Source organism: Phalacrocorax aristotelis, chromosome 7 (genome assembly GCF_949628215.1).
Source record: "Phalacrocorax aristotelis chromosome 7, bGulAri2.1, whole genome shotgun sequence".
Classification (NCBI taxonomy): domain Eukaryota; kingdom Metazoa; phylum Chordata; class Aves; order Suliformes; family Phalacrocoracidae; genus Phalacrocorax; species Phalacrocorax aristotelis.
Window position 1 is genome coordinate 22,667,188 of NC_134282.1, and position 26,416 is coordinate 22,693,603.

The window sequence follows — 26,416 nt, forward strand, 5'->3', positions numbered from 1 at the left end:
GCTTTGGTGTTGCAATGAAGGAAAACCTTGATAAGAAATTATAACTTACTGTCCCAAGAAAGATTTCACTTTAAATTGCAAGACAATTCATACAAGACCCAGGTTCTGAGCACATTCTCCATAGTACCTGAAGTCAATCAACCATACAAGGCATTATTCAAGCCCTGGTCTCTGCCAACACAATAAGGCTACCCTATTCTTATGATGCCTCTCTTGCAGACCCTTATCATAATGACAGATTTTGCACCATGACTAATCTGGAGCTTTCTGATCGAGTAATTTTTTTTTTATTTTATAAGCATTAGGGGGATATGCTAATGAGCAAAATCATTCAGGATAACTTGCTGCTGCAACCACTACAGGGTGAAGAACGCAAATGTGTCTTCTAGCTGACCATGTCTAATAGTTTGGAGTTCCAAAATGGAACTACTTCTGGTCGGGGATTTGGTGGTTTTTTTTTTTCAGAACTCCAAGTCAACTATTTTTCAGAGGTTAATAATACAATCTGCAACACAGCTCACTTAGAATAAGCATCATAATTCAAATATTAAATACCTATATCACTCACACCCCTTTCAATTTTAGGCCTCCCATTGACCATTAACTAGAAGCAGAATCAATTCCAAAAAATCAAGACAACAAAGAACATAAGAAGGGAGGGAAAGAACAGCAGCACATTTTGAATTATTTAACATAATTCAGCAAACAGATGGCATTTGCTGTACCTTCTCCAAGCACCAAAGAACTGACAATGCATAAACTTATCTTTTGCAATGACAGCACACAGAAGCAAGCAACTAAACTGTCACTTCCATTCACAAAGCTTACCTTCCATGCTGCGTTCAGGAATGGTGGGAATATTGCAGTAAACACGAGCTTCATAAACAGGATCTATTGCAGGAGGCTCAGTCAGCAAATCAGGCATTATTCTCTTTCGGCTTTTAGGATTCAAACCAGCGTCCCTGATGGGGTTTACTGGGATTAAATGTACTGAAAGACACAACACACACAGCATATACCTTTAGGAGGCTTTAATAACATGTAGGACTACAACTTTTTTTTTTTTTTTTTTTTTTTTTTACACACTAGTAATTGTGCACAAAGACTATGGTTTCCGTCATTAAACTCTGCAGTTTAGGTCTTTGTTGTGAATTTTTCATGATTTACATAGTCATGAAGGCAAGCCCAGAGAGCCCTTTAGCAAAGTCAATGCTTGGCTAGGACTGTAGAAATATATCTGGATACAGAACAACTCTTGCCTGTTGCACTTTTCTTGAACCTGCTTTTTCTGTCAGTCGCTCATGAAGGTCTAAGATCATGAATAGGAAGAAAAGACCCATCACAGGCCCAGCTGTGTCTCATCATTTTAACTTAAAAACTGATGTTGAAGGACATCAGCAAAAGACACAGCACAGTTATGACGATGGTACTACAAACCATTGGGAAAACAAAGTACTCAAGATTGAAGGGACTGGATTGTCCATCATTTTCTTTACTAATCCCAATCCTTCTATGGCTACCTTGCCAGCCTTAAATAGTCCGACTTACCTAAGGAAAATGCCCACAAAATATATTTACTGAAATGTAACTGAGACTACCACAAAAAATGTTAAATACAAAGAAATGCAATGCTTACACACAGCAGGGAAATTAACAGAAATACCACCACTAGTCTTCTGACACGTAGAAGCATGCTAAAGCATTTCTGAATTTAAGACCAGAGTTGTATTGACAATGTCTTTTTACCTTGTCTTAATGTGAAAGCACTAGCTAACTTATGAGCTTTACGAGACTAGACTTGCAATAACAAATGCCCTTTTTTTTTTTTTTTCCCTGTTAGTATCTTCTGGTATTTGAATGGGGCAGGTTTAGAGGTGAAAATGAGGAGGAAAAAGTGTTGCTCTTTTTACCCCATTAGTCTTCTGTGGTGAGAGGGGAGAAAAAAAAAAAAAGAGAGAAAGATAGATGAGAGAACAAATTTCAAAGCAGAATTTTCCTAATTCTTCTGGGTCTGTTCTTCAGTTTCAACTTGACTCCCAGTCCTAATCTAAGAGGTGAATTTGTTCCACAATAGAGAATTGTGTGGACAAAGAAAACCAATGAAGGCAAACTGAAGTGAAACACGCGAAGATTTTAAGAGCACATAGCCATTAATATAACACAGACCTTTCATTCTCACACTACAATACACAACTATAAATATTTTTATGTAGTTTCTCTTTGCCTGCCAAAACCAGAATTCAAGCATTTTCCATACCCTTGCTAGTGCTGTTGACATGGCTAATACCCACAAAGTGCAATGACTAAATTTTGCTTAAGCTGTTTCAGATTTTGCATACGACTGCCCACAGGACTGTGCTTGGTGAGAATATTAAACTGTAATTTTGACTTTGGCCACTTAAACTGCAGGGCTCAATTGCCATTCCAGCATTTATTTATCAGATTAATTTTTTACCTCCTTCCACATTATTGTTAGACACTGCAAACCACTGACCAAGAAAAACAGCAGTAAGACAGAACCTTGGCAATATCTATCAGAGGCTAATAACTCTGGCTTGAAGGGGGCTTGCAGCCGATTTGTATTTGGGGTATAAATCCCAAACCTAAGAATATGTTACAACAGTTGCTGGCCTCTGCAAATAAACAGGATTACAAGACAGTAGTTGCCTAAAGAGTATAAATGGGAAATTACAGCACTTACATTGTATCGGTCAAGTTTTCTGGCCAGAAGAGGTTAGGAAAAAGAACAACTCTCAGCTTTCTGTTAGTTTTCTCTAGAGCAACCCACAACATTGCTACTGCTCACTTAATGTCACAAAAATGTACAGAGTTGGCTTAAGTACACATAGAGATAGTGTTCAGTTCAGTTTTGACCTGTGAGAGTTTCAGAAGACGGGGAAACCACACCCCAACAGCAACAGCTATGGACTGTGGCACTAAAATTTGGTTGGAAGATCTAAAAACAAAATAAGAAACCCAATTTTTTTATCTAAGGCAGTTTTAACTACAAAAGACTGAATAGACCATATTTTTGCACTGAGACCATTAACTACAACAGTCAAGAGATGCATACATTATTTTATTAAGATCAAGTCCCTACAATGTAAGGGGCCAAATATTTTGTTTGTAGATAGCAAGTCTCATATCTAATCAAATTACTTGAACAAATACTTTAACACTGCCAGACAAATTTAAGAATAAGGAAAAGCACTAAATCTTACAAAGAAGAATCTATTCTATTTAAAATATTAAAAATAAAATTGAATATTAAAAAAAGCACCTACAGGATTATCAGATTACAAGTTTGAAGTTTAAAAAGCCATTGACAAAATACCCTTATAGATTCTTAAGTCAACACAGCAGTTATGAGTGCAACATAAGACTATTTTGTGGACTAGAAATGGACTCAGAGATTAGGAACAACAATAGTTCGTGTCACTGATGTAAAAAAAAAGATTTTATTAAAACCTATCTTATTCTAAACGCTGCTGCTAACTACATTTATTGATTAGTTAGCATAAGAGAGTAAATATTGCCCTTATTGTATAGTGAATAAGCTTGGCTTATACCAGGGAAGAAGAAGGGATAAAACATTTCCCCACTAAACTACTACCACTCTGTCCACGCCTAAGTACCTCAGATTGGGCTAAAGGAGCTTCTAACTTTGAACCCATCTGGAGTTTAACTGTGTTGCTGGATTTCTGAACATACTTAAACAACCTGATCTAAGGAAAAACGTCCCTGCCCATGGCAGGGGAGTTTGTCTAGTTTATCTTTAAAAGGTCCCTTCCAACACAAACCATTCTACGATTCGACTTAAATGATTTAAATTGTTTGTATATTACAAAGAAAATCATCAAGAAGGTCAAAAAACTCCAGTCACCTAAATAAGCAGTGTCATAACAAACAGTATTTACTTTTAGCATACTCAAAAGAACACATATTGGGGAAAAAATATTTTTTAAAAAATCAACCAAACTACCTATGCAAATACCTGGGTCTTCTATTTAACTGTTAAATACAAACAGAAAAAAATCATATGATCTGGGCACCAGTCTAGGCAGTCCACTGAAAACCTCCACCAAATGTATACACATAAAAATAGCAAGTATTTCAGAAAAGGAGGAAAACAAGACCAAGGAGAGATTAATTCCAGTTGGAAAGCTGCCTTGTGTTTGCTCAGCCCTATAAGCACGGTGACCCTGAAGAGCCCACCCAGCAAGGCTGGTCCTCCTCTCCCCCTGTTAAAGCTACCCAAAAGCTGCAACAGTCCTGCAGTTTCTGCGCTTTGGGATGAGGGCCCCGAGTCACACAGCCCCTCTTTGTAGTTCTGCCTGGTCCAAACAATGACAGAGGCATTTTCCATACTGACAGCTGAAGTCTCAGTTGTGTCTCAACTGTTTTCTCATCTTCTGCCATTCCCTGAACATTGTTAGTGCCTCACATATTTATGATGCTTTCTCCTTTCTCCCTCCCTTTTCATTTCAAGTACTTGGGCTACATGCTCCCTCGCTGTCTTAATTTATCCTGCTTCCTAGCTGCCAAGTCCTTCTCTGCACGCCTCATCCTCTCCAGCTCCCTACTGCACAGAGGCTCAATTTGTTCCTCCATTTTGGTAGCCCTTATACTACATAAAGCAGTTATTTAAAGCTCACCGAAGAGCTCACTGTCTATTTGCACCTCAGTATTTCCTTACTGAAAGTCCTCCTCTGCAGTCTCAATCTCACTTTGTCCCCCAGGTGGGGATCCTGGTCCAAATGTAACCAGGGAACCCACAAGGAGTATGGGACTGACACTTTTCTCAGAGGAGGAAAGAAAAAATGGAAGGAAAAAAAAAATTCCCTCATGGAGTTGAAATTCATCTTTTACCAAACTCTGTTCTGCTCTTTCAGCTGTAAATCATTATAAGATCAGAATTCTATTATGTAGTTTTCACAGAACTTTATAGCTTAGCACCGTTTTATTACTTGTTCTATTAGTTTACAGTAACACACACTTGCCCCAAACAGCAGTCTGCCAACGTGTATGTAGTCATACTTAAATCTTCGATTAAGGGAGTTCTTGAACAGGATCTTTACACTGTTGTGCCTTTCAAAGCTCCTGTTTTACTAGGACAGGACTACAACAATGTAAAACAGAAATGAAACACGTTATTTTGATGTGCATTTCCCAGAGCAGGGCAGTTAATAAAACATATCTGAAACATACCTTGTGATCTAACTGGAAACTTTGCCAACACTGAAACTATAAACATTAAATTATAAACTATAACATACACATTATTATCGAGGTAGTTTGACAAAAAATATATTTTCTCTCCCCTTTTGACTTCCCAATATTCAAAAACTTATTTTTAAAACTAAAGAAGCTACACAGAAACTACTTTAATTTTGAAAAAGTTCTATCTAGGAAAAAAAGTAGAAGGCTTACAGAAACAATGAAATGAAAGACACCTCAATGCAACTCTGCTCAGTGTCCCACCAAGTTAAAATTGTTTGAATCACAAAGTAAAACTAAACACATGAGCTGGTATCAGACAAAAGTAAGAGCTGATAGAACAATCAGCAAATGCTGTCCTGTGAGAGACGGGGGCACTGGTCACACGGTAGAATAGCTAAATACTGCTGTAGGATTTTGTTTAAGTGAACAAAATCAAGAGGAAATAAAACCCAAACCGTGATACTAAGTTTAATTAAACAAAAAACCTCCAGTAATTTCTGTGTTAGATCAAACCACTTACCCTACAGAACCTGAAGACAAAATTTTAAAATGAAGTTGTTTGACTAAGAAATGTCTTTATGAACAAAACCAATGGCGTCTGAAATATTATGACGTATGGTTTTATTTTCAGTGTATATTAAATATGACCTAAAGTGCAAGAAGCTAATTCATCTGACTTCCATACCCTTCTGAATGGCACAAAATACACCAAAAAAGACATATATTAGACAAGTAGTTTCTAAGCAAGAGACACAATCATTCAGAAGTGCTTTCAGCATAATGACTGTAACAATTACTACATAGCAACTAATCCCCTCTGGAAGAATGTCAAGTTTATCAAATCATCTATAGTACTCGGAGGCCCAAGCAGGGAGCCAGTCAGATATGAATTAGGGCTACAAAACTGGCATGAATTTGACAGAATTCAGTACAGCAGAAAAACAAACACAAAGCAAAGTGCAGTTCATGTAGAAGAAACACCAAATTAAACGCTAAATCACCGCATTACCATTCTCTCCCTCCTGCAGTCCTAGTTTCAGCTTGAAAAACAGAAAGGTATCACCACTGTTTACCAAGAAGGAAAAGATTTAGTAATGAAAAAAAAAATCACTAGCATTTACCGAAAATCAGAAAGATAGGCAACAAAACCATTTTCCATTCCTGTTTTCCCTTGTAGCTCCAACCGGTCTGAGAAGCAGCAGCACAAGTAGCCATGTTAGTCTCAATTTTCTGACTAAAAAGACCTGAAGTTTTCATCTTTTACAAAACAGAAGGTTCTTTCAGACCCATACAAACATACTGTTTAAAAGTCACATGGAAATTAAGCCACACAGCAGAAATGCAACCAAGAAAAAAAAAAAACACCCCAAAAAAAACCCAAACTCAAAACCACCCCACTGTAGGTAACCTTATGCTAATGGATAATGAAAAGCAAACGCGCATGTGTCCCACAGCACAAAAAAGTTATTTATCCCTCTTCCACCTTTTTTTCACCCCTCCCCCTTATCCTTCTAGCAGGGCACTAACAAGGCTGCCTGGCACAGAGAACACTCAGGCTTCCAAATTCTGATGATGAATATAGACTTCTCTTCTAGTTGCTCTCTGAAAAAAATGGAAGCTAGAAAAGCAGAAGTGTACGGAAGACAAATCAGAAAGAGGAAGGAACGCTTCAAAACAAATGAAATGGGGGGAAAAGGTGAAGATGTGTGCACCAAGAACAATCTGGAAAAAGTAAACAAGGCACACGTGGGCTGAAGAGCATGTAGTGCAACGCTGAAGGTAGACAATGTCAGTCTGGAAGTGAGGCAGCCTGGGCACAGCGCTGCACAAGCTCAGACATCCTGCTACCCCGGGCGTGATCCCTGCCACCCTGCACTCATGCCTGAGTAACACGTCCCTAGAGTCACTTCTAGAGCTCTGCCGGGATTACAAACGCATATTTGGACGTCAAAGAAGTTCAGATATGCCTGTGTGACACACAATCAAACTTTCTCATTTTATTCTTTTGTACAGCTAAATAAAGGCTTTGCAAGTCTCAAACGTAAGATCTGTATTAACAGTGAGGGCCTTCATCCGTAACACACAATGTCATAATCACTAATGTGCTGTATTTGAATGCTGAGTAATCACGCAAACAAAAAAGGCTCATTAGCCTCACACTGGTCAAACTATCAAGTACTATCACAAAAAAACAACCATAAAAATCTTTAAAAAGGCTTTCTAAGCCTGTGAACATAAGCTTCTAAACTTCAGATTTTATATTTATATAAAATATAAATATAATTTTACATAATACATTTATATAAACTGTTTATGTAACTTTGTCTTAAGTTTTCACTTCTAATATATTAAAAATGTGCAGTTTAATTAAACAGAAATAACCCCAGTCATTTTTATTTTAAATCAAACCATTTGCCCTACAGAACCTGATGACAAATTTTGTATTTAGATAAAATCTGTCCAAACTGAACTTATGAAGAAGTGGCAGTCCTCAGTATCTTTGCAGTCTCTATCCTTTAACAATCTACATCTGAACCTACTATTTCACCACACCACTGTTTCCACTAGCATTTGCCATTCCATTTTCTCCGCTTCTGCTATGTCTTCTGCCTGTTCAGGAGCAAGTGTGGAGCAGGGGGCTCCTGAAGCACAGATGTATTCTTTACAGAAAGCTCCACATGCAACTGCTGCCCTTTCTACTGCAGAGCAGGCTCCAAGGTTCAAGGTTTTCTTCCCACAGAGCTGCTAACTTCTCTGAGCACCTCGCCAAAGAAAAAAGAGGGGAGCTATGGGGGAGGTCGGTAACAGAACAGCAGGCGGTCAGGAGACACACACCTAAATTTAACCTAGAATGCCAACAACAAAAAGCTCTGTCCTGACAAATCCCTGACAAGCTAAAGAAGGTTCCTTGGAGTGTAATTTCTCCACAATACTTCAACCTAGCAATAGTATGTTTCAAGGCCACACAGGTACAGCTTTCAGACTGGAAATGTAGCTGGGCAGCAGAGGTAAACACTCCCCTTCTTAGGCACTTACAAATGTTATCAAACCAAAGGTCTGAAAATGAATGACCCAAAGGACAGATTCATCAACCTCATTACAGAAGCAGGCAGGAATTTCCAACCTCATGGTATCCACTGAGCAGTCAAATGTGAGCAAACAGTGAACAGAGATTACAGACCCCTTCCTCTGAGCTTCCAAGAATTTTCAAACATTCTGCACTAGTGCTGAGTTACAGAGATGTGCCCAGACACATACACCTATGTGACATATATTCAGTTTCTGGACTGCTGCTGCGCTTCCTCCTCTGTAAGAGAGATCACAGCAATTTAGAGAATTTTCAAGGAGTCGGTTGACTTACAGCACAACCCTATTGCCAGCACCCTATGTTTCAAGTTCTAGAGACAGACTTTAAAGAATGTTCAGGAAAAGTATTTATAAGTGTAGTAACCAAGTAACAGATATCACTGAATAAACATTCTTTTCAAGCCAGCACTTCTAATCAAAAGCACTGAAAAATACGCCACCTTGAATATGCGCACTTTGTACTGCAGAACCACGGGTTTCTGCAATAGCCTTCATTACAGCATATTTTGACACCAGAAGTTAAAGCCCACTAGAATAGTTCTACTGACCCTATCAGGTAAACCTAGACATCTCCCTTCCTACAGCAAAAATATAAATTACTTTTGAAGACAATGAGGAATGGTGCAGCAGACTTGATTTCTTACATGATATCTTCCATGTAAGCATCAACCTTCCAGGAGAAATTTATTAAATTCATACAGTGGGTTGGTTCCTTTTTTCCCAATTTGATGCACTGATCCTTGTAAGGTAAATTTCTGTATTACATGGGTCAATATTAGAAAACGCTGCTGTTAAAATTCTGTTCTTTAGCACTATGGTTGTATTTCCTCATGTTCCTTAAACCACATCTTCTGTTTCAAAGTGACAACACAGTAGTTACAGTCCCATTTCCTTCCCAAATTATTTCTTGTGATTTCATAAAGAAAAGAGGTGGATTTCCCTTTTATTCTTGCAGACCAAGTCATCACAGAGCCTGAAGCATCCATTCCCTCATTGTCCTTCCTCTACCCGGAGTACTCAGCCAGAGTCAGTCTTCAAGCCCAAACATGGTGGGGATGGGAACAGGGCAGGCTACCTGAGGAACCACTCTCCTCCGACTGGAAAAATAGTAACGGGAAATTTGAATTAAGAGTTAGGATAAATGGATATTGTTTTTTGATGGCCAAAGAGAGAACTTCAGCATTGCCTCAACTGTTCTTCAGACAAAAAAAAAAAAAAAAAAAAAAGGAAAAAAAAAAACCCAACAACCAAAAAATACATCGTTCAGGGAACCTCAGCCCATTGTCACACACCCCTCATGACATACTTTTTACAACTGTCATATATTGCTGTAATATTTTGTCTGAGAGGAGCAGTGTCATTCAAATTAAGGTACATAGGTAATGACTGTTCCCCAAAACTTCACTTGAAGCCTTGTTTCTAATTTTAATATCCCAAGGCACAAGCAGCAATCACAGTCACCACTCGGGCAGAGCCTCACAAAGGACACAGCCCAGGAATAGCAAAACCTCGACGGCAGCTTGCAGGACTCTGCATTGCCCACTAGAGTGAGCACATTATTACTGTGCTAACATCACTCAACTTCAGTATTAAGTTATCATCAAGTTGACCACTACAAAACGTCAGCCCAGGCCGCATTTGCTGTCAATAAATGCTTAAAAGCAAAGGCAGTTCAGCTATCTTTTGAAGACTGTCAAAGGCGACATGAGAGGAAAAAATGCAGCAGACGATGGCAACTAACAAGCCCAACAGCTTATAGCAACTCGCTGTTTTTCAGCTCACAGTGGGAACAAACCCTCTTTTTGGTTTGCCTGCTACATTTTTTCTGATATTGTTTGTAAGCCAAGGAAAATCACCTGTCCGAGGCTGAGATGGGCATATCTACTGGAAATAATAAATATAAAGAAATACTACCTAAAGTTTTCTATTTTCCAGTATTTTTTTCTAGTTCCTTAAGCTTTGATTAATTTTCTTTGCAATAACTTTTCTATACTACAGGGTAATCACCCCCCTACAACTCTGGGCCACTTTTAATTATTTAAGTAAATAAAAATGCTGTTTCTCTGTTTAAAGTGTAGAAAAAAATACAAGTTTTCAGAAGCATCCTGTATATCACAGGCTTGCTGATAGAAAATGGAAACCCAGGAAGGCTAGGAGGTTGCAGACGCACCTCAGCTAATCTAGTGGAAGTCAGATCTGATTGAGGGGGAATAAGTGTGCGCTCTAAAGCGTTTGGTTTTTTTTTAATGTGCATGTCTTTAAGAAAACCTCATTTATACTAGGCTATGAGGAAGAGAACTAAAGACTTCACAATGGCCTTGTGCCATGCACAAGCTCAAATACAAGATAAACTAAATTTCAGTTGAACAAAATGGAAGCCTATACATATGCCCCAGTATGAGTTTTCACAGCGCAATCCCTTCCTTCTCCCTGGAACAATCATAATATGATTGTAGCAGCAACTTGTAAGTGCATCTTAACTTTACTAATCAATACTGATGTAATTTTACTGCATGAAATGCAACCAAAAGCTTATTCTTCAGTCTAACGCTAGCTGAGTTTTCAGCCTTCTTGATTTTCAGATCCCTAACCTTCTCCACTGGAGATGCAAATCTCCATAGGGACAATTGAGAGCTACTGTAAATTGGCTGCTTTTTTTAGCTGTATTTCACAGACTTGGTCAGAAATAGCCAAATCCCCTACTGTTTTCCAGGAGTGGGTCAAGGCCTACTTGTCTGCCTATTTTCTGGATCAGGGGGATTTTCTGGAAGTTAGGAACTTCTTCAAAGATTTTCCTCATCTCAGGACAATTGCCAAAAGTAGCTTTCTGCCCACAGAGCCATAGCTAGCAGGTATTGACCCAGGGCCTTATTCCTTATCAGACGCAGGGGAAAAGGCCAGATTGCCTTCTCTGTGTATTCATGTCCAAAAACAGGTAGAATAACCACATGTGACCACCACGCATGGTAGCTCTACCAGCTTTAAAGAACTCACCTCAGGATTTAAACAAGGAAAATAAATGTTAAGAAAAATTGTTTTTGCACCAAAGCACAACATGGCAGGTCTTGGAGTTTTATGATTTTGAGACCAAATTTAATTAGACATGTTAAATTATATAACGGGTGCCTGCATTGCTTGAGTCCAGATGTGGCTCTGAAAAGAGCTTTATAGTTTTAGGCGTCCCCCCCAATTGTTTTTCAATTGACTATTCAGAAGGGCATATGGCACTGCTTAAACAGCTCCCAGGATTTTCAGCTTGACAGTAATAACACAGCAATGCTGACCGCAAGTCCAAGCCTTTTCAAGTTCTAGAGAAGACAGTCATCTTCCACTGCTCCCAAAGTGAAAAATTAATCTCTATATTATTCTATTTTCCTACTACACTGAAACACTACATTGTTTAAGATTGAAAAGATTTATATTTCCATCAGTTTAATGCACTACTTTCTTTAAAATAAATATATATGCGTAATAAAGCTTTTCCTTACCAGCTTCTCACTAATTACCTCGCTGCTTGGCTCTCCAGTCAAGGGAGACTCCAGCTGAAGGGGGAGGGGGAGGTTCCTACCAGACATCTAGGCAAGCAGACAGATTTCCTGCTCTATGAACACATTACTCAAGTCAGATATTACTTGTGCTCCTGGTTATTTAGTGACAAGATGCAGAAAAAAAAAAAAGCCCCTCCACTGCTTACGATGAAGCAGTTACAGGCTCATTAGGATTCCCAATGAGAAGCATTACATAAACTGGACCATGATGCAACAAATTAAGTCATTCCCATCGATGTATCTGCATAGCTGCCCCATCTCATCAGGCTTTATCAAAACAGTGTCCTGAAGACTACCAAACAAGGCTTAAGTATACAAAGACTACATAGCAGGTTTTTATGGCCTGAAAGCATGATTTTTATAAATACAATACATCCAGCCATTGTTACTTATCTAACAAGATTCATGAGCACTACAGTAAGATTTTAGAGCTCTGTCCTGCTTCTGTCTACAGAACTCAGCAACTGGTAAAAGAACTAATCCAGCTGAATTGTCCTGCAACAGATTTTCAAAACAACTTTTATCAGCTGTGTTCAGAAACTGTTGGCAATTCTTGCCATTTCCACAGTATTATCTCAAAATAAAGGTCAACGTGAAAAGGTAGCTGCAGGACATGAGATAGTGCTACTGCCATAATTTGCCTGTGTTTGATTTTTGGTTTTGTCCTGTAAAATTTTTTGGATCTCACAAATACTGGAGTGGGGAGCTGTGCAGCAGTGATTACATCATGACTTAAAAAAAGACACTGGGCAGATTTCACATGTGAACTGAACACAAACATAGAGGCCAGCTACACTAACTGTTCAACACAGCAGAAGAAAACATGGCAAAAAGTATTTTCTCAGGAACACAGATGGCAAATCCTTTGGCTTCTGTGATCTTTCCATCTACAGCAGCTGAGAATGATACAGAAATATGCCCCACACCGTAGAGTTCCAGATAGTTCAACGGTTGCTCCTGTCATAACGCTTTACATCTTTGACAAGGGCTCGCTGCTGCTGAAACATGCATGCTCCCCTGTGCTTATTCTTTAAGGAGTTCACTAACTCTTGCTACTAGCTCTCATTCCTCGAATGGATATGAAGAGGAAGCGTGCACAATTGTTTTCTATCCTCCTAGATAAAATGTGTTTTCCCCCCTTGAAAAGGCCAAATGATAGGAGCATATAGTCATCTAGAGCTTCCAGTGCGTGTCATTGCATGTCATTGCATCTTTTCCTTAGGGCTCTCCTTAGACAGCGTCCCAAAATACTCAGGATGGCTTTTGAGACTCAGGTCATCTTTTATTAGGACATGTTCTAGAACATCCAGCTATTGAAATAGAAATCACAAAATACATAGGTAAAAAACCCAAAGAAATAAAATTACTTCGAGGCACACCTTTACTCTGCCCACTGCATCTCTACAAGCGTGCTCCCCTGGTTTCAGAACACGAAGTCAGCGGCTTTTGGGGCTGCAACAAATTCTGCACATCTACTCATTAGTAAAAGCATCCGTCACCTCTCAACAGAGCTGCTTTCTGCACTTCTCAGCAGTACCTCTGTGTCTGTACACCTGGGTCAGATAGAGTAACCTCCCTTTCTCTTAAAGGGCTACCATTCCACCCAAAAGGCAGGAAAACCCACCATGTCTACAGTTCAGCCATAGCCTCTGCAAAGTCACAGGATGCAAACTGTTTAATATGTTAATGTCATCAGTCAAATACAATCCACAGACATCTGGCACTTCCCTACAGCAGTGGCCCTCCAAGATAAAAAGCCTTACACATTCAAATCAATATTTTAACTACTGAATTAAATTAGCACCTTTCTGTTTAGCATCTAATCCCAACTGTTTTCCGTCCATGAACTGACCTGCTCAGGGAACTGATCTCAACACCATATGCCACTGCTTACCCAAGCCAAGCCAGCTCACTTGTTTGTCCTTGTCAACACCAGGGCACAGAGAGCTGCCGTGGATTTGCTAGCAGCAAACCCCAAAACAACATATTTAATACAGTAGAGCCTGACAGATTTTTGTACTGGAGAGCCTGTAACAACAGACGCCATCATTAGTCTCAGAAAATCAGAACACTGTTCAGAGAGCCACTGATGTCTTTGGGACACTTGCCGTAAACCAGCCTAGAGGAAGATGGTGAATCATATTTCTTCTCTTCGTCCAATATAATGTGTACAGTTGGTAAGCCCAAAATTACAGCAGGTAGCTACGGTTTCCAGCTCTTTTAACCCAACCATCTCACAAAAAAAAACATAAAGGGATAACTTCCACTTTCCAAGACTTAATATTTCACTGCAGCAAGTCTATGAAAGCCTCAGTCTTTTAAATACAAAACTACTTAGACCTCACCTCATTAACAAATAAACCACAATGCCTTTTAACATGTGCAAGAACCGCTTTTCTCTCAGTGAGTGAGCTTTGAAAATTCAAAAGGGAAGTAACTTCAGGAAGAGAGATTACTTTAAAAAAGTAATAAAAACCACAGTTCGGGTCAGTATACAACTAATCTGTGGAAAAATCCTAGGAATAATTTTTTTTGTTTGTTTGTTTGAAAGGCAGACATGCCAATCCAAAACACATCTGCAGTTATCTGTAAGACATGAAAAAGGAACAGCAGAAAACTGGATTAGTGAACTTTTGAGTTGATAAGGGTAACACTCCTGAAATTTAAACAACAAAAAAGAATTTGCTAATAAATAAATACTTCACTTTATCTACTGCTACAGAATAAACTAATCATTTAGGTTGAAAGGGACCTTTGCAGGTCATCGGCTCCAAACCAGCACTCAAAGCCGGGCTAACTCAAATCAGGCTGCTCAAGGCATTGTCCAGTCAACTATAAACTGTTTAGAAGTTTCACACGTTGGCTAAAACCACCTACAACTCGGAATGATAGTAGACAGACTAAAGCTTGCTTATGACTAAGCAACTCAAAAAAAAAGGTCCAAATTTCTTCACTGTTCCATGTCTTAACTGCAATTGGCCATCAGCAAGTTGATACCCATTGAAGTACAAACTGCCCTTTTCTGAGAAAGGATTCAGTGGACATAAAAAGGCAAGCAACTACTGGCTCGTAGAAGGTAAAGAAGAAGGAAGAAAAAGTAGCATTGGACCAAGAGGCATACTCCACACTAAAGAAAAAAAATCAGTGCAATTCTTAAAGCTCTACAGAAAATCTGAGCTACGTATTGTATGTACGGTATCTCAAGTTGTCTGCAACTGCAGTGCTGGACAGACCTAAGCAATGGTTCAAAAAAACCCCACTACTGAATTCTTAATAGACTAATACAATGTAGACAGCCCACGGGACTGTAAAATGACTGTAATAGCTGAAGAGTTAGGCAAAACACTACAAAAAAAATTGTCAGTCACCAGAAGATAAAATTGCACGATCATCTTCTATTAGCTCCCCCAGAAGTCTACACACTTCCACAGACTTTCACACAAAGAAACTAGAAATGTAGGTCAAATTTGTTTAAATAACATGCATACACATAACATACAGCTCACCTTCTGGGAGAACCTATTAGTGGCATTATTTGCAATTAGTGCAAGAGCCCAGTTTGGCAGGAAGCAGGAAAAGGAAGGACTTAACTACAGCACAGGTATTTCAAAGATAGCTTAACTATTAGAAACAAAGCAGTGTTCACTCCCAGGTTAAATATATAGAGAGGGAATCAATGCATTAGTCTAGGCAAAACTGACAGAAATATTAATTACTGTAAGCATAACATTTTTTCTCCTACTGAGACTATTCATTTTCCTTTGTCATTTACTATCCATTCAAAACTCAAACAATTAAGGACAGGTACATACTTATGAGACTGTCCCTACTAAAAGCTGCACATGTTTAAAATAATTGCAGTGTATATCTCTATAATTATTAAAAGACTGAGGCACAAATTTTGGCACTTTCAAATGTCCTTGCGGGCATTAGGACAAAGATTTGAGCTGGATTTTGAGAGAAATTATCTTAAAATGCTTATGATTTTCCAGTCTTGTTTTCTTCCCTCTAGGATTTAACCCAAGACTGTAGTAAGGATTTGCAGAAGCCTAACTAATAACTTGCTGTTAGTTTGGGGGAATATTAGGCTTTATTTACAGTATCCTTCAACCATATGTTTTAACAGCTCATATTAATCTCTGCTTAAATACAGTTCAACTAACCATCATGGATGAAGCCAAAATATATACTTAAAGAAGATTTATTAAGTTCTGTAGCCTGCCAAGTAACTTCTACTGGTCAAATCCAGTCCGAAGCAACTTAACCTGACCTATATTTAAAGCAGATATTAAAAAATGATTGCTCTATTTTTGTGGGACAAAAGAAGACTGTCCCATAGTATCACTCTCAAGTATTAATCGTTCTCCTCCCCCTTCAAGGGTTTATTTCTGGGCTGGTGCATTATACCACAACTTTTGAGAATAATTAAAAAGTTATTTAAATCTCCAGTTACAACATAAAAAGCTTCTTTAACAAAAATCTGTTAGTGTGTTCTTCATTCACTACTAAAATGTACACAGCCTTGGATATATTATTTGTGGGTTGTTTTTCCCTTTAATCTTAAATTCAGATTAAATTATTACTTTCAATAAACCCAGAGAGACTTCTCATTAGTGGAAAATCTGCTGTGCTTATGAGCTTGAAGGCAAAGTTCAGGAAGGGAGATGTCTGATCTCCTTGTAATTTCATACACTGGTAACACATTATAGAAGTTCTCTGCATCAAGAATTCTAAAGTTGTGGCTTTTTAAGTATAGTTAGGTGTATAAATCAGCAAAATGCAATACTCAAGCTTTTTTCTTCCACCGAAGAAATTATATTCTTCAAATACGAACCATAAGTAGTTACTGTTTGTTGATAAGGAACAAGTAAGAGATGGTAAAGAATTCACCTTAGAAAGATGGTAAGGGTATGTATTCTGTCCAGAAACAGCCAGAACCTTGCATTTTCTTTTTACTGAATACCTTGGGGTTTTTTGCCCCTTCTCCTCCAGAAATTAAGTTCTGGAAAAAACCAACTCACTCATTTTTTCCACAGACTTTGCGTATCTCGGCTCCTCTCAGCATGCCCCCGGCAGTCTGTGGACAAGAGGCTGCAGGTGCAGCTCACACCCCATTCCGGGTCAGGGTGGAGAGAGGGGGATGGTGGCAGCTCTGCAGTGCCACAGCTACACCTTCACAAGTCAAGGAAGCACACCCTGCTTTGCAAAAGGAAAGGCAGAACAGGGATGCTACACCCCCTCGGTCTCCACTTCAGTTCAACACCTGCGAGTCCCTGCTGAGCGTTTGGCACTGGCACATGGTCCCCCAGAGCCTCCTCCCCAGACCATCCCAGCACCCTCTGTGCCGCGGCTTGTCTTACGGTAGCAGCTGAAGCAAGCAGTGGCAACGATACTGAGCTAAGTGCCAAAGACTTCAGCGTTGCTCTCGTACAGCTGTACTGGGCCACCAAGGAGGGATGCAAGCAGCAGCAGTAACACCAGAGGAGCTGGGATTACTAAAGCAAACAGGTTTCCAAGAGGGGCTGTGCAGCACTCACCTCCTACAGGCAACATCCTGGTGGGACTGCATATGGTGCCCACACCGTCCCCATAAAATAAGAGCTGCCTGCAGCACTCAGGCCAATAAAATAAAACTGTACTATATCCATGGAGAATCCTGATTTCTATTTCCTATGACTCATCCGCAAAACCAAAACCTCTAGTGCAAAACAAGATGACAGAAAGTAGAGGCAAATTATTACTGGAAACGCAAAATCTCCGGACATGCTGAAACACCAACACCCAAGCCTGAACTATCAAGGCAGACAAAGTATTTGAAAGAAAAAGGAAAAAAAATCCAAACAAACTCCCCACACTTTACACAGGAACCAGCACCCTGCCAGGGTAGCTGCCAGCATCCTAAAAAGCAGCAGCAGATACTAAAATTCTCATTATCAAGAGACAGGCCTGAGGCACTGAACGAAGTATCAAAGTATTTAGGGAAACAAAGTGCAAACCAGAAAAGAAGCTCCACAGGACTTGCTTGAGAGCCAGGGACTTGACAGTTCTGCAAGTGCCTCAAACAGGCAGGTTCACAAGGAAAGTCTGTAATTTATGCCTGCCACAGGGTTAAATAGCTAGTAAAAAGAGACGCTTTCCCACTATAGTTTCAGTCCTCCTCTGTTAACTGTTACTTTCCTAGGCTTTCAGTAAATGGAAACAAAAATTGAAAACAAAGTAAAACAAATTTGTTTACTTTGTTGAAAAAGAATTATTTATATACATTCAATTAAAAATAAAAATCCACAGCCATTGTCATGTAAACTTTACAGATGTTACATATGGCATCTTAGCAGCTAGCTTTTCGATTTTATTTCAGTTTGGTTTATTCAAGGTAATTCAAAGATAAATAGTTGAGACGTCCTGAGGAGACCCTCCTTCTGTCTTCTGCAGTCAGTCACAGATGTTCTAATATACTGGAAGATCTGTGCTTGCCCAGTAATTGGGTTCTCATGTACTATACCAATCTTAAGGGGAAAAAAGAAAGCAGCTCTTCAGGCATACTTGCAACCTCCTGTTCCTGAGCTGACCTAAGGGCTAACCAACATAATTAACATTGACAGTGGTCCTAAATTATGCTTTTTCCCCTCAGTGTGAGGCTGCATGGCCACAGCTGGATTCTGACACATCCCTTACAACACACTTGAGTACAGCTGTGCTGCCATCCTCAGTCTCTGTACTACAGGAACACCCTCAACCACTGCATACAGCACAGAGGAGGAAGGAAGACCACCTCAACCACTGCAACCTTTTCCTCTGGCAAAAAAGAACAAAGTATCCCAACTTGCATTTACTCTGTTGTACAGAAGTAAACTGCCCAGTTTTAGTCAACAGCATTACAGATAATATTTACAGAGACAAAAATAAAGCCCACAACCTAGCACAGGTCATTTTTCCATTCTGCAGTTTTCCTGACAAAGTAAAACACGTCTTTTAAAAGAAAAATAACATAATTCCATTTTAGAATGCTCTAACTGAAAAGTCTATCAAAACCATTTGTCCTTTTGTCTCTAGTACTGAAGTTTTAAATTGTTTTAGAACCATGACAGTTTACATAAACAAAGAGGGGTAAATTAAAAACATCTGTGGAGTGGTAAATACTACAAGGAAAATACTTCTCTAGTCTTCTCTATAGATCTAGCCCCAGACATAGAACAAGAGGGAAACAATGACAGCTCCCAATAAAACCTTAAGCTGCCGGTCATATCTGGTTTGGAAGTCAACCAGTTACCCTATCTAATGGGTTTCCCAAACAAAAAACATCATATAATCGTCCACCAGAGACACTGTGGTAAGCTTTCAGTCAGGAGTGGAGCATTTTTGGAGTTTTAACGCTGTAATTTTTCTGTACTATTTAAAATTTAAAACACGTACAAAATTTAGAGGCACTTGCCATTGAAGAGAGCTTCTCTCTGTTGCTGATCTGGTCCAGGTTTCACACTGTACAATTTATTAATAGCCAAACTGAATTTGAGAATACATCTGGCTCCCAATCTTTTGCCTCAAAGTCCAGGCCACACAATTATATAAAAGATGCCTAGAATTATTAAGACATATACTTTTTCATCAAGTATAAACTTGTTTTTAAAACTCTTCTATGTCCCTACTAGAAAGAGTAAACAAGCCTGAACTATGAATAGGTTTTGGTATAGCAGTTTTCAAACACATCGCAAATGTCATTCTTCTATCACCCACCACCAGATATGTTCAGAAGCAAAAACTGAGAAGTTATTGATGTAAATAAATACCCAGAGCTTGAAAACAGTAGGACTTCTTGAAGACAGTTTCCTCACCCTACTGCTCCAAGTGAAATACCCAGGGAGCCGGCTAGCACCCCAGGCAGCCAAGCCCAGCACCTGACACAGTGGGAAGCAGCACGTGAAAAGGCTGTGCTCAGACCCTGCGCCTTTTGCTCCGGTACAAGGGCATAAAGAACACAGCTGTTTAAGTCCCTCATTGCCCAAAACCTACATGATGGAGGACTCTGGCAGTAGGAAGGAAGGTATCTTCTGGGATCCACAGCAACTACATCACCTTGAAGAATGACTATTACAGTTAAAAAAAAAAACAACAGTCCTTTCTCCAACTATTTGGCAAAGTGCAGTCTGCTTATATGACTCCCTCACCTCAGGACAAGGAAATGAAGATACTTCAGCTGTACCAATGAGAAATGTCAGATCTGGCATTTGATCCAGCAAGCCAATCCAGCCCACAACACTTGACAAACATGAACCAACTGCTCCACAGAGCTGCCTTCTGTACCTCTGGTACCGCGGCATTGCAGACACAAGGCAGAGGGTAGCTTCCGCTCCTGTAAAAGTGATCTTTGCCAACTGGTCCATGCCTACCCACTGCAACCATTGGTGGGACAGAATACTTTGAAGCACTCAGAGCCATTGGTGGCTGACAAGAGAGGTTTTGGGGGAAACTTTCTCAGCAATGTAGCCTGTAAGTTAAGCAGTATTCGTACCTGTGTACAGCACGGGCAGGGGGGAGGGAACAAAACACAGGAAAGGAGACTAGTTTAGATCAGAACTCAGAAACCACAATAAAAGAGAGAGGAACCAAGAACAGATAACAAAACAGGACAAAGTTTTCTATCAATCCTGGGACCATCCTCAGCCTACCAATACTGCAGACTCTGAGGTCCAATACTAGTCGTTTTCCACAGTATTTCTCTCCTTGTGTCTAAGCCTGGAATGTGACAAGTGTCAGCTCTGAAACAATTGCCCTGGGACTTGGTCTTACAAGGAAGGACAGACTTGCGTTAGGACTGCTGACACGACTCCCATCACCTCCACTTCATCGTGGCTGCAGAAATCACGGCTCATAAAACAGTTCCAGACCCTTCACAGCATAGTCTATTAAAGTAAACCAGCATCAATTTCTGCTTGAGTAGGCTGAAAACTGCTGCCAGAGACTCCCGAACCCTCATAGCTCAAGCATGGGACAGGCTGCAATAGTGTCAGTCTTTCCAGTATGGGCTGTTTGTAATATTGAATCAGAACCTAGAGAAAACCAGCTGAACTTGGCCTTCACCTCGCCCTTCACTTCAGAGTCAGCTACAACCACAAGTCTGGCTTCAAATCGCCACTGCTCCAGGTGTGGACAAAAAGGGACAAAGTATCAAGCATTTACAGGAGTTAGGCTCTGCTCTAAAGCAGAAGTTTAAAGAAGGAAGGTATGTACCGTTTATATAATTATGTATTTAATGCTACTGTTTCACTTTTCTAAATAAATTTAGCACAGAAAGAGACACATTTTCAACATTCACTGCTTAGAAAAGCAGTAGTATGTTTTAAAATGACCAGCCCTCCTCCACAAAGCTGTGTACTGCTTGCTAACAGAGAATCACAATCTCACACCAGCAGAAAACATCTACTCCTACTCCAAATGCTTCAGGAGGTAACTCCATTAAAAAAAAAAAATCATCAGTGGCTTGGCATTTTCCTTACTCTAAATGTATAAACTCTCATTTTCATTCCATGATCTGATGGAAATTATAAAGCAATGTATTACATAACCAAAATTTTTCTCCAGGCAGCTCAGAAAGGATCAAAATTTGGAAAGCAAGTTTTACAGCTTGGTGAAAAAGAAAAGCAGAACATTGCTTTCAGAAAAAAAGTTTTATACATGAAACAAGACTACATTACTACCAATTTGTGCAACAGTGAGAATCAAATCATCAGGGATGCATGCCTCTGAACTGTGTCATGTCTTAAGAGTAACAGATTTAGTGCAAGAAAGGACCTTCAACATGGTAATAGGAACGAAACAGCAAATACAGATCTACTAAGTATCTACTGCTACAACAGAGTCTGTATTTAAATCTGCAGTTAAAGGAAGCTCATCCCTAGAAATACATATAGCAATGGTAATTTTGCTGGTTTTCAAAAAAAAAACCCAATAAACTCCAAACTACTAGTAAGGAAACTAACATACTGGCAGACCATTCTCCATGTCCCATGGAGCTGGACACTTAAATTTTCTGTCCTTCAAAGCTCTATTGGAGTAACGTGTTCTGTATCATGCAGTATCAGAAGGACTGACAGACGTTTTCTGAAGGATGTTCTGAAATTTCTCAGGTGGGGGTTATTGTCTTATCAAGTCAGCATGCAGGTTACCGTGTGCTAGTACTTGACCCACTTTTGCCAAAACAGCAATTTTATGTATTCGTATTGTCATGGAGATTGACCAAAGATTCTGCCCAGAGGCAGTACTGAAACTATGCTTCCATTAATACCATATTGCAAGTAAATTATGCCCATTCATTAAAATGCCCATTTCATTAAAAGCTCGTGTTCAGAATCAAGTGTTTCCTTAGTTTAACATTAAACTAGTCAGGAGCTGTAATTTGGAGAAGACTGAAAATTTACAGCTACGTTTAATTTGAAAGCAGCCCACCAAGCACTTGTAGACTCTACTATAGTTTAGCAGTTAGTTGGGGTTGGAAGTAAAAAATTGGTTTTGGTTTTAAGACCTTGGCTTGGTTTTTAAATTCTCCAAACTCCATCTGGTTTCCAAAATAGTGTTACATGATAATAGAAGAAGAGAGTTTTGTCTTTGCTTTGGGGATGGTGTTTGTTACAAGTTTGAACTAATCTCTCTACAAGCTGAAGCTGGTAGAAGTTAAAACACCAGCCTACCTGTATGTCAAACTACTTCGCTCCTTCTAGCCTGTACTGGAGTTCTCATTATGTAAAAATCTCTATTTGTGTTTTGGTATTGACACTAAGCTTCATGATGGCTGCTTGCTGTAGCTTGAGTGCTTTTTAAAGCACCCTTCAAACATCTTTATCTCCTGAAATTCCTCTTGCAGAAGTGTTATCTTCTAATTAAGTGGAAAATAACTTCCTCTTTTGATGAAATGTGATTCACTCTCCTATATGCCCACCTCCTCATATCTAAATAAAGCTCAGTTTTGTTAACAGTTCCGTTTCATATTTCAGATGAAGCTCTTCTAGGACCTTCATCCTCTACACAATTCATAACCAACTATTTAACATCAAGGGCAGAGCCATAAGGAGCCTAATGGGCAAAACAAGCTGCCATCAGGCCCACTGGCATACCAGGCTGAAAAAGCAGTTTGGACCCACAGGTCCCTTTATTGCATGTAGATCAGTTTAAACACACAAATAATAATAATAAACTCACAATGTTTCTTCCCCCCCTTCTTTGTTTTAAAGTTGTCCATCATATGCAAAAGACACATCCTAAATCCAAAGAAATCCTCTGGTTTGGTGGGTTTTGGGGGTTGGTTTGGATTTTTTTGTTTTGTGTTTTGGTTTGGTTTTGGCATTTGTTTGGGGTTTGTTTTTTTGTTTTTGGTTTTTTTTACACTATGCAAAAAAAGCATAGACCAGAAGGACCACGCTCTTACATTAAAACAAGATGCAAGACAACAACAAAGAATGTTATCCTACACTATGGATATGCATTTTTCCTTGCCTTCTAACAGCAACTAATTACATCAGCGTGTATTAGTACATATTAGATTTCCACACAACATCACTTTACCTAGCAAAGGTTAGCATTCATGAACTAGGTGATAAGCAGTCATGTGGCGCAATGCCCATTTATCAACGTACACTAACCTGCACTCAGCACCACCTTCCTGCTTAGTCATCAGTAGATGATGGCCCTCTGGAGTGACCCATGATTAATTGAGCTGAAGCACAACATAATTTATCTTTTCTTAAACAAACCAGTCACTTGTGGTCGGCCAGTTAAACTGTTTCAGGTTTCCTAATGTGAGGCTACAAATCAGGAGAAGTTTCGACACTCAACCCTCTCACAGTAGTCTTCTCAACCTGTCCAGTCTGATGTGATGTCAAAAAGGAATTGCAGCAGTTTTTACTCAAATGAGTCTTGCCTACTTTCATGGAAGGATTCAATCACATTCAGTTATGTAATTGTGCTACAAAATTAAGATGATTTTTTTATTCTGAGACAGCCTGATTTGAAAAGTCTCTAGATCGCACAGATTCCTATACAGTACACAAAACTCTTTTTATTCTTTTTTTTTTTTCTATTTTCAAAAAACCAAAACAAAACAACAAATATTTAAATACAGAAAGAATGCTTAAACAACATGTAAGCATGGCCATTTTTAAACACACCTACAGACCACTACTATAGAAAACAAAAGGGGAGGACACTTACAGAATTGTAGACTGAGGCTCAGAAAGGCTAATAAGGCTGCCAAAGCCAGCAAGAACAGAAAACGGTTTCGGAAAAGCATTATTATTCGTTCTGCTTTCTCTTCATGGTTTCATCTTCATATATCAATGGTGCCTGCAAACAACAAAACATTGGCAAATATATTTCAGATGTGGAAGCACCAGCTATAGCAAAGAAAATTCAAATATCCTTTTGATAGTGTCAAGTTATTTCTTGAAGGGAGGCACAGGACAATTCAAATTGGCAACAACAGTATCAATAAGTTGGCTTCACCCTAGTTATGAGCTTAACTATATTGCCACAAGACAGAACTTTAAAGTTTATTAAAAGATGCAATTTCCCAGAAAATTATGGTTTCTCCTGATAACACAAGGTTAATGCTCATGTCATAACATTGTCAACAGTTCTTTAACAAAAGTCTCTTGCTCCTGTGCAAAGCAAATCACAAGAAGAATATAATTACTTAAGGGCTCTGAAGAGCAATTTGGTAAAACATCCCTAGAAACACGATAATCCCGTAACATGTTAAAAAGGTACACGTGCACACAGTTTTAAATATAGGTTAAAAATTAGTTTCTCTAACTGATAGAAAGTTCACAATTCTTATTTAAAAGAATGAAGAGTAAGAAAAATTACCAGTACCACTACACAGAAAATGGAAAAATATATTGACTTAAGATTAACACCTGGAATAATTCTGTATAACGATATTTTTGAACAATTGTTTTGACAAGGATACAAACAGTATATTTCAAATCAGTAGTATTTAATGTAAAACTTCAAAACTCAAATAACTCATTTCAAAAGTTAAAAAAAATAAAAGACAAAGAAAACCAGCCCTTTCCTGAAAATATCCAAATAAGCAGGACGATTAGTAAAAACCACACTTTTCCTTGCAAAATGACATCCCAAAGTACACAGTTTGCTGACATGCCCTGTTTTCACAGATGTCCATTTTCCATTCAAAAATGGCTCTGTACAAGGGGGGGGAGCCAGTGTTCTCCCACATGCACACTTTTTTTTTTAAACAACCAGCTGCTCTTATGTGCAAGAGATGCCTTTTCCTAGCACTAACAGCGTGTTGCAGGAAATTGGTTAGTCCTGAAAGAAATCTTCTGAGATTCCCAGATACTTTGAACTGAGCGCCGTTTACGACAGCATATCTAAATATGTTGACAGAAAATAACTTTTTTCCCCCACACCAATGTTTCTTTTTCCCCCAGCACTTATTTGCTCACCAAAAAAGATCTCTCTTGCTGCTTTCCTGCTTTTCAGATTGAGAAGGGTTACATATACATGTAACTGACACATATCTGTTTATCAAAACTCTTCTGCACTCCAAAAACTGACCACCTTAGCAGGATTTAATCTCTGAGCGCTGATAAATCATGTAAAATCACAATCTCAAACTTCAGAATTTTTCCCCCAATTAATTTTCTCATTAGTATTTGAAAATGTCTCATGAATCACTGAATTTCTTATTTTATCTATTGTGGTTATTCTTAAGAAGAGCTGTGGGATCCACAGTACAATGCAATAGGACCCAGAGCGTAAGTGGTGATGTCCCAGAAATGAAGGCAGTGGGGCTTGCAGTAAGTGAAATGTATTATGCAGGTACATTTTGCAGGATTGAGGTCGTTCCATCTCATTTTACTTCACTTACAGCTTTTGGAAACCATGGAAAAATTGAAAGAACTGGAGATTATGAGAAGCAAGAAACCGGAGCTATTACAGTATTTTTCCAAAATGTCAATAGCACCATAAATGGCATGTACAAGCAGTAATAATTTATTTAAAAAAAAAAAAAAGACCCAGAAGGAACAATTTTAACAGCCTCAGTTTCACAAAATCATAGCTCATCCTGGAACATGTCAGGGAAAGGTATGCTGAAACTAAACTGAACTAAACCACTGAAACTAAACAAAGCTGCAAAGGGTAGAAGGTATAAGGATCAGTGTATACAAAACACCAGGAGACAATAAAGCAATTAAGTCAAACAGATGGAAGGACAGAAGGAGAACCACAGGAAAAAAATCAAAATTAGGCTTAGCAGGGAGGAGAAGGTAAAATCTATTAAAAAGCTCTCAGGAACAAGGAGTCTTGTGCACAGTCTACACTCATTAATACTGTTGCTGCATAAAAAAAGTTGTCACAAAAAGGAAAAATTACAAGACTGGAAAAAAGGAGATTGTACACACCTCATATTAGCAAAATTTTTTAGAGAAAAAGCTTCCTTAATTGCAAGATCAGAAGTTTTAAAACATTTAGTTTTAAATGCAATATTCAAAAAAATATAAACAAGGTAGAAGGATTTTAAATATACTCTGGGCTGTTAACAAATT

General features: G+C 38.9%; 1 protein-coding gene across 5 annotated transcripts in view; it reads right to left on the reverse strand.

Moving 5' to 3' along the window:
- PXYLP1 (2-phosphoxylose phosphatase 1) overlaps window positions 1–26,416 on the reverse strand; it is a 57,502-nt gene that overhangs the window by 15,777 nt on the left and 15,309 nt on the right. For all 5 annotated transcript variants that reach the window (XM_075099238.1, XM_075099241.1, XM_075099240.1 and 2 more), the window contains 2 exons: window positions 24,057–24,188; window positions 829–990 (listed from right to left, as the gene is read on the reverse strand). In XM_075099238.1, coding sequence (XP_074955339.1) covers window positions 829–990; window positions 24,057–24,135 — 241 coding nt within the window. In that variant the 5' untranslated portion in view covers window positions 24,136–24,188. The remainder of the gene's footprint in view (window positions 1–828; window positions 991–24,056; window positions 24,189–26,416) is intronic.